Raw genomic sequence first — 14,800 nt, 5'->3', positions numbered from 1 at the left:
ATTTAGAATCATGTCATCTGCAAATAGAGCTAACTTAACTTCTTACTTTTCAAATTGTATCCCTTTTATTTCTTTATCCTGTCTTATTGCTTGAATTAGGACTTCCAGTATTATTGAAGAGCATACGTGAGAGTGAGCACTCCTGTCTTGTTCCTGATCTCAATGGGAATTCCTCCAGTCTCTCTCCATGAAGTATTATTTGGGTGTTAGGAGCTTTATATATAGCCTTTTTATGTTAAGATATAAACTGACCATGGCAATTCTCTCCAATGTTTTGATCATGAAGTGATGTTGTATTTTATCAAAGGACTTTTCTGCAGCCATCAAAATTATGTTGTTTTGGTGTTTAAACTTGTTTATATGGTGTATTACATTGAGAGATTTTCATTTGTTGAACCACCCATGTTCCTGGGATGAATCCCATTTGAGCAAGGTGTATAATGTATTTGATGTGTTGTTGGATTCAGTTTGTGAAGATTTTGTTCAGGTTCTTTGTGTCTAAGTTAATCAGGGAAATAGGCCTGTACTTTTCTCTTCTTGTGGCATTTCTGCTTGGTTTTGGTATTAGGGTGATACTAGCTTCATAGAAGGAGTTGGGGAGCTTTCCTTGTTCTCCAAATGCATGGCACAGTTTGAGAATGATTGGTTTCAATTCTTCCATGAAGGTTTGATAGAATTCAGCTGAGACGCCATCTGGTCCTGGACTCTTCTTTTTGGGGAAATTTTTCATTACCTTTTTAATCTTGATGGATGTGATATGTTTGTTTAGGAAATTAATCTGCTCTGAGTTTAGCTTTGGTAGATGATATGTTCAGGAATTTATTAGTTTCCTCTACATTATCTAGTTTTGTGGAGTAGAGATTTTTGATATAAGTCCTGATTATTCTCCCAATTTCACTTATGTCTGTTGTGATCTCTCCTTTTTCATTTTTAATTGTGTTAATTTTAAGTATCTCTTTTTTTTTTTTTTGCTTGATCAATTTGGCCTGGGTTTTGTCAAAGAAACAGCGCTTTGTTTCATCAGTTTGGTTGGATTCTTCTTGCTTTTCCAGTGCCTTTAGGTGGATGGTTAAGTTACTGATTTGCGATCTGTCTTTGTTATTGAGGCATCTAGTGCTATGAATTTTCCCCTGAGGACTGCCTTCATTTTGTCCCATATGTTTTGGTATGATGTGTTCTCACCATCATTCATTTCTAGAAATTTTGCAATTACATTTTTTATTTTGTCCACTACCTGTATACTTAAACGTGTGCTGTTGAGTTTTGAGGATCCAATGGGATTCTTGGTTGATCTTTTGTTGTTAATTTCTAGCAATATAGCATTGTGTCCTGATAGCATGCAGGGAATTATGTCAATCTTCCTAAATATATGGAGGCAGGCTTTGTGACCCAGTATACGATCTATTTTAGAGAAGGTTCCATGGGCTGCTGAGAATGTGTAGTCAGGGGATTTGGGGTGGAATGTTCTGTAGATGTCTGTTAGGTGTAAGTGATCTATGGTTTTGTTGAGCTCTCTTACTTCTCTGAGAGTATCTATTTGGATGGTCTATCTATTACTGGTAATGGTGTATTGACATCCCTAACTATGATGGTGTGTTGGTTATTTCTGTTTTATTTTCAAGTAGGTTTTGTTTTATGAATTGTGGAACCCCTCTGTTTGGTGCATAAAGATTTATGATTGTGATATCCTCTTGATGGATCATTCCTTTAATAAGTAGGAAGTAGCCTTCTTTGTCTTTTTTTGATTTTTGGTTAGAAGTCTATTGTATCAGATATTAGTATAGCTATGCCTGCTTGTTTCTTTTTCCCATGTGCTTGGAATATCATTTTCCTCCCTTTCACCCTAAGGAGGTGCCTGTCTTTAGTGGTGAGGTGAGTTTCTTCAAGACAACAGATTGAAGGGTCTAATTTTCTGATCCACCTTGTTAGCTTATGTCTCTTGATGGGTGAATTAGGGTCATTAATAGGGTAATGACTGTGAGGTTTGATTTGATCCCTGCCATATTTTGGTGGTTTGGTGTTTTCATGGACTTTGAAGTTTTTTGGCCCTCTGATCATGTGGTTATGGTGATCTGCTTCTTGTAGGCATTTGAGGTTGATTATTTGATTCTTCTGTGCGGAGAATTTCCTGAAATACTCTCTATAGTTTTGGTTTTTGTGTTCATATAGTTGTAAAGCTGAGTTTTGTCATGGAAAGTTTTTCTTTCACCATCTATTATGTGGGATACTTTTGCTGGGTAGAGTAGTTTGGGTTGAAAGCCATAGGTTCTTAGACTTTGCAGTGTTCCATTCCAGGCTCTTCTGGCTTTCAGGGTTTCCATTGAGAAGTCTGAAGTAATTCTGATGGGGCTACCTTTAAATGTGATATATTGTTTTTCCCTATGGGCTTTTAGGATTTTTCTCTTTGGTAACAATGTTTAGAGTCTTAATGACAATATGTCTTGTAGAATTTCTCTTTTGGTCCAGTCTCTTTGGAGTTTTGTTATTTTCTTTTATCTTGATGGGCCTTTCTTTTGTGAGAGAATGTTTTCTTCGATCATTTAGTTAAATAAGTTCTCTATTCCTTTGGTCTGAATTTCTTCCCCCTCTGGTATTCCCATGATCCGAATGTTAGGACATTTAAGGGTATTCCACTGTTCCCTCATATTCTGTTCACAAAAACTTTAGAACATATTGATACTTTTGAACTCTCAAACTGTTTCTTCTGTCATGTCTTCCAGATCAGAGTTTCTATCCTCCACGTGGGTGACTCTATTCTTGAGAGCTTCTAAAGTCTTTTGCGCTTGTTCACTTAGGTTTGTCTTTTCTACTACTTTTCTATGTATAGTTTCCGTCCCTCTGTCAAGCTCCCTTCTCACATCATTTTCTGATTTGCTTCATGCTTTTTGGCATTCATCCTTGCATTTCTTTATGTATTCTTTTAGCATAGCCAGCTGATTTTTGAGGTACTCTTCTTTTTCACTCTCCTTCATATCCTTTAACTGTCTTTGGACCCCTTCCATTTTCTTATCTATTAGGTATAGTCTAATGATGGCAATATCCACACAATTACCAGTTCTTTGTTGCTTTTCTGTAAGTTCTACCAGTAGCTTAATTAGGCTTGCATTGCTCATAACTTCATTTTGGGGTTGTGATCCTAATGTCTCTTTTATGTTTTGATTAGAGACATCCATTGTAGGAGTTGACAATCTTATTGTATTTACTTGCATTTGATTTTTCATGTTATTCTTTTGCACTGTGTTCTGCCTAGTGTATGAGTGTGGGCCTGTGGTTGCAATGGGGGGATGGGGGAGTGGTGCCACTTTGGTGGAGCATGTCTGAGGTTGTGCAGGTGGGTGGAGTGGGCCCAAAGTCAGGCAGGGGTGGACGGGCATGCAGAGCAGGCCTGCCTGAAGTCACCCTGGAGCAGTCAGAGCTGGCTTGCCTGAAGTTGTGTGGGGGCAGATTCAGCGGACCTGACTGAGGTCATGTGGGGGATGGTGGACAGGAAGAGCGGGCCTGAGCATGTGGTGCAGGTGGAACTATGCTGGCCTGCAACCTCTTGCCTGTAGTTAGTATGGGAGTACCCTGAGGCTGGGACTATGGCGGATAAGGCTGCTTGGGAGGACTGTGAGACTGGTGTACTACCTGAGAGCTAGGGAATCAGCAGATTCCCTTTTTTGCCCCCTGCACACTCCCATTGGTGGTTTCTTAGAGACTGCTTTCCCCTAAATGACCCAGTGAACACTTAATGTCTTGTCTTTCCTTCCTCGGGAGGTGTGGCATGGTTAGGCAAATGCCATCTTGACTGGAAGTTACAAATAAATAAAAATATTATTTTAAAAGTTATTTAATCTAACTTCCATAAAAATTCACAGGCTGGATAAAAGTGGATAGTGTACAGCATCATTACACAGAGCTGGATTGAGGATGTTATTCAGTGCTATGCCACTTGCCTAGCGTATGCAATGCCCTGGGTTTGATCCCCAAAGCAGTTAGAAAAATTTTCATACTTTTGGATCAATTAGATCTACAAAGCTATTAGTTTTCTAAATATGTTTATAGATAGAGTAATGAAATTACAAATAGCTCTATGTTTAATTTCATTTTGTAGCAAAAGTGAGTCTTAAAATTACTTTCATACTAAAATTACATAGATAATATGTTGAGTGCATTATAAATTTTAAATCATTTTGTATGAATGATTATTATTTATAGATATAACATCTTAAAAGAGTGTCTTCAGGGCTGGGTGTGGTGACACATAACTTTAGTCTCAACACATGGGAGGTAGAAGTAAGAGTATTGCCATGAATTCAAGACCAACCTGGTTCTACAGAGTTCCAGGTCAGCCTTGGCTATAGAGAAATCCTACTTTAAAAATCCAAACAAGCCGGGCATGGTGGCGCACACCTTTAATCCCAGCACTCGGGAGGCAGAGGTAGGAGGACCGATGTGAGTTCAAGGCCACCCTGAGACTATAGAGTTAATTCCAGGTCAGCCTGGGCTAGAGTGAGACCCTACCTTGAAAATAAAAAAAAAAAAATTAAAAAAAAAATCCAAACAAAAACAAAAACAACGTGGCTTTATTCTTAGTAAGGTGTAGGCTTAATGATAATAAAGAGCACCACACTTATGTTAATGAAAGTGAAGAAGTGTGATCAGGAAGAGTGAGAGATTACTATCTCTGTGAATTTAAGCAGCTTATAATTTCTAAATTGAGTGTACTTTGAGGAGAAGATGGTTTCTTGGTAAAGCAAGAGAAAAGTAAACCTTACTCGCCTTCATCCTTTCCCAGAGCTCCTTGATAAGCATTCACAGCCAGTTCGTAGCTGCACTGGAGTCACTGAAGGCATTCTGGGATGTTATGGATGAAATTGATGAGAAGACCTGGGTACTGGAACCAGACAAACCTACACGGAGTGCAACAGCACGCAGAATTGTATTAGGTAGGAAAAGGCATCAGAGATTTTCAGGTGTTTGATTTTATTTCACATTATTCATGAAAATGAATTTATGAGATGCCAGTTAAAAATCTTAGATGAAACTTATTTGTATGAATTCAGCTATTAAAAGCTTTGAAATAAAATACGATTTCATTATTAAATAAATGTAAATATTTTAGGTGAAAAGAGCAAGTGCTGAAGTTTTTCATTATAAAAGATGATAATCCAATGGAAGATTCAGGGTTTAATTAGTTTTTAATTAGCTCAAAAGAAGTGTAATGGGTTATCCAAGTTGCACATTACTTAGAACAAAATTTTAGTGTAAGAAATAATGAAGTCTTCATCTATAGCAGATAAGATTGGCATGAACAGATCTAGGAATACTTTTGTATAAAAAAATCAGTGGTGAAAGAACCAGAAATGGACCATGACATTTAAGAGCAAACACAAGGTACCAAATAATTTAACCTATGTTAAGTATTTCTTTATGAGAAATATTTAAGCCATAGCCATCAGTACACCCACAATGCTGTCATATTCTGGGTTGCTAGATGGTTATTTTCACTATGAGCAAAACATAAAATTCAACTTCAAAATACAACTTTTAAAATACTTTATTATAAATTATTTATGTTCTTATTACACTAATAGTTGCTTCTAATATGCCCATTTTATAACTTACCTTTTTTCCCCTTGTAGTCTTCTTAAACAAGTATGGTTTTACAAAGGAGATACTCTGATAGAAGAGATTCTCATGTGAATGATATTCAATTTAATGATCATGTCTTATAATTACCCAGGTCTGATCAATTATGTAGGCCTGAATGTGTGTGGGGGAGTGGAGATAACTTACTTGGTATGATCAGTTATCTAAACTTGTTGAGGGGAGGATGAGAACTTATTGAGTGAGGAATCAGGGTGAACAATTGTGCAGCAGTTCTGTAAGTAAGGTTCTTTTCCCAGTTTGAAGATGGCTAATGCTACTTAATTCAGAATAGTTACCAATATGGTATTTTTGTGAACAAGTAATTGCTCAGAATGAAAAAAATTTCTTCAGAGAAAGAGTGATTTGTTCTTTGTATGTATTTATTATTTATAATTTATTACTTTCATGTATTATTTTCATGGCCCATTAAAACAGTTATTCAAACACATGCTTTTTATTAAAGACTAGAGAGATGTTTCAGTGGTGACAGGTATTTGAATGCAAAGCCTGCCTGCCTGTGTTCAGTTTCTCAGCACCCACATATGGCTGGACACAAAGTGATGCATGCATCTGTGATACCAATACTCCTAGGACAATGGGAGACAGAGCCAGGAGAATCCAAAACTCAAAAGCTCATGGGCCAGCTAAACTGTCATTTCTTTGCAGCAGCAAGAGACTTGTTATGACACACACACATGCTCTCCCTCCCTCTCTATCTCTTCAGGCATTGATTTGCCTGAAAGTGCTTTTATTTGCTAACCTTTGAACAAAAAAGTTGCTAGAATAGTTCATGTAGCCCATGTTTGAGTGACATTGCTACAAGCTAATGACAGAATTGGATTACTAGTAAGACTATATTATAGAACAAATGAGGTTTCAAGCTTGCATTTTTATTTTTCTTATCAAATACCTATGATACATTTATGTTAACCATATTTTGCCAGATTTGTATATTTATATCACTGCAACTTATTCAAGCAGTTTACTCATAGTGTATAGAATTCATCAAAACACTTTCATCATGAAAATGAAGTACAAATTTTACTTACAATTCTTCACAAATAGTAAACTTTGAAATTTGTTAACTACTCAAGGATGGCTTAAACTTAATTCTGAAGACCATTTTGTTTGAGGTAAAAATAAAACAGATTCTCACTTAATGTGAATAAAATCCTGTTAAAAGGGAAAGCTTCTCATGAAATAACAATTTCACTAAGTATTTATAAATTTTCATGGAAATTAAACACTTATTTTTACCGTTTATTGTATCACTAGTCTTTTTATATTTGAGCATATTCCAGGAAATCTAAACTGTCAAAAAAAAGTTGTAAAAAGTAATTTAGATATTTCTTCTTAAAACTGTGATTTTTTTTTGTGTGTGTGTGTCAAATGTTTTTATTTAATAGAAAGATTTTTACCTTAACTTTCCTTAATAGAATGGTCCAGCATATCAGTATGAACCTTGAGATCCCTGAATCTTTAATTATAATTTCAAAATTACATCTTTTGGTTAAACTGTGATATGTTCACCTTCATAAATACTAGAATATATGTAATCTTTCCTTAGAATAAAATAAGAATCAAGTCAACATGGAGTTCATTTTTATTGGCTTGTTTACCAAATTCTTCTAACCTCTTCATTTTAGGGAATAATGTCTACATACATGTAGAGGTTGACCCCAGGCATCCAACTATGCTTCCTGAGTGCTGCTTTCTTGGAGCTGACCATGGTAGGAATCTCAGAATTAAGATTTTTTAACAGACTCATAGAATCATTACCTGTCACTATCTGAGTTTCTAAGATACTACTTTAAAATATCTTAAAATATCTTATTCAGAGCTCTACACTTTTATAACATAAAATCCAAGTAAGTTCTGTAGCAGATGTGGATTTACAGAAGAGCAACACAGCCTAATCATAAAACTTTCTTTCTTTTAATATTGGAAGTGGTAAAACCCCTGGGAATTAAGCTGAGCAGGAATATACACTTATGGTATGTACCTTGACAGTATAATTATTACCATAATATGAATTTTCAAGCTTTATAGAACATATTTTTTCCATGTTTTCAGGGATCCAGAAAATAGTCTGTTGCAAAATCTGAGAGATGTTTTAGAAACTGATTTTCCAGCTCGCACAACCCTGGAGAAACTAGTAAGTTTTTCTGTGCCCTAACAGTCTATACAGCATTACCTAACAAAATTAAATTCTTCTTTCAGAAAAATGAGGCTGAAAAGGAAGGTAATTTGAAAGAATGTTATAATAGACCTCTGAGTTGTTAGTAACAATAGAATCATTATAACTTGTTAACCTTTGAGAAATGGTTAAGTATACTTTTTCATCATATTTAGCAGTAGTGTTATTAATGACAGTTATCCTTACTATTAAAAATACAAAGATAAGACCAAAGTAGCTAATGAGATGTTTGAACTTTCTGTACTTTTCTGCTCATGGGTGACTGAAATAGAGCTTTAATTAGCTTGATGCAAGTGTTTGTCAAGGATGGCATGTCTTCAACATGAATAGAAATCATTATCATTTTCAAGATAATAAGCAGAGTTGATTCTTGACAGAGCTGCTAAGGTTGTAGAACACTAAGTGGTGGCGATGTTTTTCTTTTAGTTACAGAATTATGAAATTGAGCAATTATTATCTAATGTCAGTTCCTATCTTTGCACATACACAGATAATATTGTGTGTATTAGAAAATTACTAAAACCCTAAAATATTGTCAGCTAAAAATGAACAAAATGAAATGTGTATTTGTACTTAGTTGGAAAAAAATGTTTGGTTAAGTAACTAGGTACTATATAGTAGTATGAAACATACTTAACTAAACTTTATAAAATCTAGTTTTTTCAAATATATACACCCATTCCTAACCTTACTTTATGCAATGTAAACATACATGCTTATAAATATTTTTCTTTTAAAGGATTTTACTATGGATTGTGGAATTTGTTATGCTTATCAACTAGATGGTGCCATTCCTGACCAGGTGTGCGATAATCCTCAATGTGGGCAGCTTTTCCATCAAATATGCTTATATGAGGTAAAACTAAAAAATCAAAACAAAAGCAGGACTATTTTTAGCAGTATAATCTTAGAAGTATGCATGTTTCAAATACACAGAATCCAAATTCCACTCAGTCAACTGGTCTCCTTTCCCTCTTTTGCCGTTCACTCCTCTTAGGTGGTTACTTCTGTATGCTCAGGTGCCTCATTTCTTCGTCATGGATGTCACTCAATGAACATATGTCCAAAAGCATCCAAGAAGAGGAAAGAGACCTTTTCTGAGTCCACTCATGGAACTAGCTTATTGACACATAGCAAAGTGATAGTTCTAATGGAAATCTTCCCCTAGATAAGATTCACAGTACATTAACCCTGTGGAATAAACCAGGTGAGGGAGATAGATGGCAGTAACAAAGTGAACGGAAACCAGTATATATGCTGCCCTTGTTACTTTTCAGTTGTATTTAAATATAGAATAAATATAACACTCTTACTTTTGGTGCTCAGTGCTCTATGCCATCTGAACATCTCAACAGTTTCTGGCTATGCCATTTTCTTACTGTTTATGAGATCTACTGTCATTCCTTTCTTTAGTCATTTATCTCTATAGCCTTTATCTCAGGGCAAAGCTGATATGATTAGCTAGGTATTTGTATACAAAGCCCCTTGCAAGTTGTACTCTGCTTTCTGTTTTCAGTATTGTAATCTGTATCTTACAAATAGAGAACTGAGTGACAGTCATCCAGTTTGCCTTATGTAAAAATCATACAGTAGGGCTGGAGAGATGGCATAGTGGTTAAGGCACTTATGTGAAAGCCAAAGGACCCAGGTTCAATTCTCCATGACCCATGTATGCCAGATGCACATGGTGGCATATGCATCTGGAGTTCATTTGCTTCATTAACTTTCCAGAAAATAGCTTGCTCATGCTTCTGATCAGTAGAGTGAGAATTAACCCACTGTTGAAATAAAACAAGAATTTCCCAACCCTAAGACATCTTGTAGCAGTAATTAATATCTAATTAATTAATTTGGGTATGTGAACCCCAGAATCTTATCTATATCTGTGTGTGCCTATTTTCATATAAAGTATGTCATTGTCATCAAAGTTGTAAAGTGGTTCATAAATTGCTTATAAGCCAGTGATTTAAACTAAAAATCAAATTTTGATTTTCTATCATAATTCAGTATGATAATCTTATATTGGCTCAGAAAGTTATCTCTGACTCTTAAAAATTTAGGAAAAGTAAAGCTAGAATAAAAAACTAATGCACTGGGCTGGAGAGATAGCTATGTGGGTTAGACCTTTTCTTGCAAAGCCTGACACCCTGGGTTTGATCCCCCAGTACCCACATAAAACAAGATGCACAAAGTAGCACATTCATCTCAAGTTCATTTACCATGGCGAGAAGCCCTGGCACACCCATTATCTCTCTCTCCTTATAAATAAAGAAATAGTATTTAAAATAATAATGCTGTAAAAAAGAAAGGAAATAGTTTTTGGCATATCTGGTCATGCTGACACTGCCTTGTTTTATAACCTTCAGTGGCTGCGAGGACTGCTCACAAGCAGACAGAGCTTTAACATTCTATATGGTGAATGTCCCTACTGTAATAAGGTAAGTAAATTGTTAATTGTGTTTTACAAAATGTGCCTTGCTTTTTGTAATGTGGTATGGAAACCAGATACATAGTATATTAACATACTTCTAAAACTTGTAGACAAACTATTTAATCAAACTAGTTACTAAATACTTTTCTAAATAAACAAAGTTATCCTTATAAATATCTTAATTTTGGCCTGGAGAGATGACTTATTGGTTAAAGTCCTTGCTTGTGAAAGCCTAAAGACTCACCTTTGATTCCCCAGAACCCATGTAAGCCAGATGCAACATGGTGGTGCATGCATCTAGAATTCATTTACAGTGGCTAGAGGCCATGGTGCACCCATACTCTCTCGCTCATAAATAAGTTTTATAAATTAAAAATATTTTAAAATTTTAATTTTCAAATTGTCATTTTGATCCACAAAGTTAAAACCCTTTCTAGATTTCCTTGGTGATCTTTTAGAGAATTACCAAACTATACAGTAACAGTTTCTTTCTTTTCTTCTTCTTCTTGGTTTTTTTTTTTTTTTTCAAGGTAAGAGTCTCATTCTAGCTCAGGCTGACCTGGAATTCACTATGTCATCTCAGAGTGGCCTGGAACTCAGGGTGATCCTCCTACCTCTGCCTCCCAAGTGCTGGGATTAGAGGCGTGCACCACCACACCCAGTTTACAGTGACAGTTTCTAATATAAATGGCAGAAACAGTGAATTAACATGTTATTTTAAATTTTAAACTGTTATATGTTTGTTCAAAAATATGTCCTGTTTTTAATTATTTTTTGTCTTTTTTTAAGGCAATTACTTTGAAAATGTCTGGGAAGAAACCCTGAAAAGAATGTCATCTTTTCATGAAGAACCAGAAACTTAAAATCTGTCAAGGATTTTAATTGATAACTTCAGAGAAAACACAGAGCAAGACAGACCAGTATCACAAGGACAACTATGGTGAAGCCATAATAGTATACATCTGTCTTTGTCTCTTCACTGAGAGACAACTGGGAAGCTGTCGGCCACAGTCCTGTAGAACTTTCTAGGTCTGTGATCCCCGTCCCACTTGTGGAAGTATATTTATAACAAGGTGGCCATCTTGTCATGTTAATTACATCTGAATTTTGACAACTCATGTAGCCAGCTTTTTGTGCATGACTCTTTACTTCATTCAAACATTCTGAAGAGTCATGATACTCTTTTCTTCTTATTCTCTCCTGTGAAAGAAACACAAATATATTTTGTTAGATTTGAATTATCCAAGTATTTTCTTGTGTCCTTTGTAAGACTGCTAAATAAAATTTAACAGAGCAACCACATCTGGTCTTTAATGTACCTATTCTTTTATTTATTTTTTATTTTTTGGTTTTTCAAGGTAGGGTCTCACTCTCATCCTGGCTGACCTGGAATTAACTCTGTAGTCTCAGGGTGGCCTCGAACTCACGGCGATCCTCCTACCTCTGCCTCCCAAGTGCTGGGATTAAAGGCGTGTGCCACCACGCCCGGCTAATTGTACCTATTCTTAACACTTGGCATATCATGGCAGCTCAGCAATGATCTTTTGCTAAAGGTGAGATTCTTTAGTCTAGGAAACTCTAATAGATGGATATGACATTGTCATACTTCTTGGAAAACTTCCTGGTACAGATCAACTGCTACAGACTGAATATGTTAACATGGAACACATCAGTGGATCACTTCACACAAATTTCAAGCGCTGCTTTATTGCATTCACCTTCATTGCCAGTGGCTGAAGCCAGGCCCACCACTAATTTGCTGATTGTTGAAGAGCGTTATCTTGGTGACTTCTGACATGCCCTCCCTTTCTATCACTTATTAAGTAATTTAGAACAAGCCAACCTCATGAAAAAAAAGCAAAAATATGTGAATCTTCCTCATAACATCATTCTTTGACCACTAATTACTATTCTTGAAGCAGCTTTCTCTGAGCCCAGTGGTCATTCTCAAAGGTAAGAAACGATGAGATAACATTAGCATTGTTATGAAGACTCTTTCATACTCCTAATAAAGAGAAGTCAGTCATTACTTGAGATTTAAATACTTTGCTTCTTACTGAAAGCTTTATTCTCTACCTAGAATAAGTGAATATTTACTCCAGCATACCATGAATCTCTCATACAAAGAAAAAGAGTCATACTATCACATGTATTTCTAAGGGCCGAGAACTACTGTTAAGATTATTAAGTGACATTTGCGTGTAACATACATGGACTAAACCTAATGGAATTGAAATCAACCTAGTAAAATTTCAGGAAACAGCTACTATGGAAACTACACCCTTTGTCTCTTTAGCAAAACCAATGACATCAAATTAAGTGTTCAATGTACTGAGAGGTCTGGATGGGAAAGACGATCTATAAGACAAGTTCACGAAAATTTCCCTATGAAATACTTGTTTTTTGAATATGCTACCAGGACACAACCACATCCATCTGTTTATGTGATGACTGGCTATGTCTGCACTGAGAAAGCAGAGGTGAACAGTTCTGCCAAGGACTATGGGCTATAAGAACATAGTAGTTCCTATCTGGCCACTTCTACAATGTAGCTGAGTAGTAAAGTGCTTGTTCAGTGTCTATTGGATTTTGGTTTTGATCTCTAGCACACTTAATTTTCAAACATGAGAAAGCAAGTAGATCATTTGAGATCCTATTAAGTATAGCTATGTCTGCACACTCATTGGAGAAGCAAGGGTTTAAGGCCGTGCCATCTAATATATTAGAGTACTGGTTCTTGACCCAGAATGTTTATGCCCACAGAGGCAACTGAATAATTTCCAGGAACATTTTGGATTATTAAAACAAGAAGGTAATACTATTAGCGTCTGGGGTATAACATGCCAGGAATGCTGCTTAGTATCCTACATTGAACCATATAGCTCCCCCAGTGCAGAGTAGAATCACAGAAAACACAATAATGACCATGCCTAGAAAACAAAGAGCTAAAGCAGATCTTTAAAGCAGCCAGAGAGGGAGACTATAAAGCCACCTTCCTTTCACTGTGGCAAAATATTTGAATGAACTTTATTAAAGGGAGAAATTTTTGTTTTTGGTTCCCAGCTTCAGCCGTTTAGGTTCCTAGTGACATTCAATCTAGATTTTGATTTGTATTTCTCTGATGATTCATGTGATGTTGAACATTTTTTTCATGTTTATTGGCTGTATTTCATCTTATAAATTGTTCACCTCACTAGCCCCCCACCGCCGCCCATCGCCCTTTGCTTGGATTTTCTTGCTTTTCCTCTTTTTGAGTTCTTTGGATATTATCAATAGGAATCCTGTATCACTGTAAAGATTTTCTTCTATTCCATGGGCCACTTTTTCACTGTTTTCTCTGTTGTCAGAAGGTTTTGTATTTTATGAGGCCATTTGTCAGTTGTTGGTCTTAAGTCCTCAGCCACTAGGGTCCTACTCAGAAAGTCTTTGCCTATGCCTATCTTGAACTATTTTTTCTTTTTCTTTTAACAGTTGCAAAGTTTTCAGGTTTTATATTAAAGCCTTTGATCCACTTGGTTGATTTTTGTCCAGGGTAAGATAAGGATTTAGTTTCATTCTCCTACATGTGGAGATCCAATTTTCCTAGCTGTTCATTAAAGAGGCTGTCTTCAATGTTCCAATGTATAGTTTAGGCCAGTTTGTAAAACATCAGGTAGGTGGTATCAAAAATATGTCTAGGCTATATTTAGACCCTCTATTCCTTCAATCTGAATGTGTTTCTACCAGTAGCATACTCTTTGTTACCACAGCTCTGTAATATAATTTGAAGTCATTCATGTGTTGTGATGAATCAGGCAGTTTTTACTCAGGATTGTTTGACTATTATAGGTCGTTTGTGCTTCCAAATGAGTATTGATTTTTTTTTTTTCTATTTCTGTGAAGAATGGTGTAGGAGCTTTGATGGGGATTGTATTACTTTGGTAAGATTTAGTGTTTTAACTATAATATGACATGGTGAGGTTCCTTTTGTCTTTATGTGCTTGGTGTTTAAATATTTACTCTGTCTGGATTTGCATTCTTTCCCCAGTTGTAGGAAGCTTTATGCTATTTCTGTGCCTTTAGAATAAAATTGTTCTCCCCCTTCGATGCCTGTGACTCTTAGATTTAGTGTCCTATACATCATGACATTACTACTCATACTTAGGTCTCTCCTTGTTTGAGTGCTCTACCTGGTCTTCAAGCTCACACAGTCTGTTCCCTCCTTGACCTATTCTACTGACAAGGCTTTCACAATAGAGCTTTTTATTTGATTCATGTTTTGCTTTTCCAGTATTTCAGTTTGTCTTCATTCTTTCTACCTCTTTACTGAACTCCTCTTTGATATCTAGTGTTGCCTCTTTTATTCCATTCATGTGTTTATGTTCTTGCAATTTGTTCAGGAGTTTGTGTCATTGCTTTCTTTGAACATACTTGTAATTATCCTTTTGTTTTGTCTGGATGTTCATCTGACTCACTCTCAATGGAGATAGCAGCTGTGTGATTAGTAATTTTTGGATGACTTAAGTTACTGTGGTTTGTCATGTTACTGGTGTTTTGTGAGA

At 35.9% G+C, this 14,800-nt stretch overlaps 2 protein-coding genes across 7 annotated transcripts in view; one reads left to right on the top strand and one right to left on the bottom strand.

Annotated features, from left to right (window-relative positions):
• The window catches only part of Fancl (FA complementation group L), a 96,795-nt gene extending 85,234 nt beyond the window's left edge, over positions 1 to 11,561 (top strand). For both annotated transcript variants that reach the window (XM_045147091.1, XM_004668946.2), the window contains 7 exons: positions 4,778 to 4,928; positions 7,278 to 7,361; positions 7,580 to 7,625; positions 7,705 to 7,786; positions 8,568 to 8,684; positions 10,195 to 10,266; positions 11,049 to 11,561. In XM_045147091.1, coding sequence (XP_045003026.1) covers positions 4,778 to 4,928; positions 7,278 to 7,361; positions 7,580 to 7,625; positions 7,705 to 7,786; positions 8,568 to 8,684; positions 10,195 to 10,266; positions 11,049 to 11,084 — 588 coding nt within the window. In that variant the 3' untranslated portion in view covers positions 11,085 to 11,561. The remainder of the gene's footprint in view (positions 1 to 4,777; positions 4,929 to 7,277; positions 7,362 to 7,579; positions 7,626 to 7,704; positions 7,787 to 8,567; positions 8,685 to 10,194; positions 10,267 to 11,048) is intronic.
• Vrk2 (VRK serine/threonine kinase 2) overlaps positions 11,119 to 14,800 on the bottom strand; it is a 129,413-nt gene continuing 125,731 nt past the window's right edge. For 4 of the 5 annotated variants that reach the window (XM_045147088.1, XM_045147087.1, XM_004668970.2 and 1 more), the window contains one exon: positions 11,119 to 11,459. In XM_045147088.1, the coding sequence (XP_045003023.1) occupies positions 11,151 to 11,459 (309 nt within the window). In that variant the 3' untranslated portion in view covers positions 11,119 to 11,150. The remainder of the gene's footprint in view (positions 11,460 to 14,800) is intronic. The other variant, XM_045147090.1, reaches the window with a different exon arrangement.

The sequence above is a fragment of the Jaculus jaculus genome, chromosome 4, assembly GCF_020740685.1.
Source record: "Jaculus jaculus isolate mJacJac1 chromosome 4, mJacJac1.mat.Y.cur, whole genome shotgun sequence".
NCBI lineage: Eukaryota > Metazoa > Chordata > Mammalia > Rodentia > Dipodidae > Jaculus > Jaculus jaculus.
Note: the sequence above shows the minus strand (reverse complement) of the source record. Positions and strands in the feature narration are given on the sequence as shown.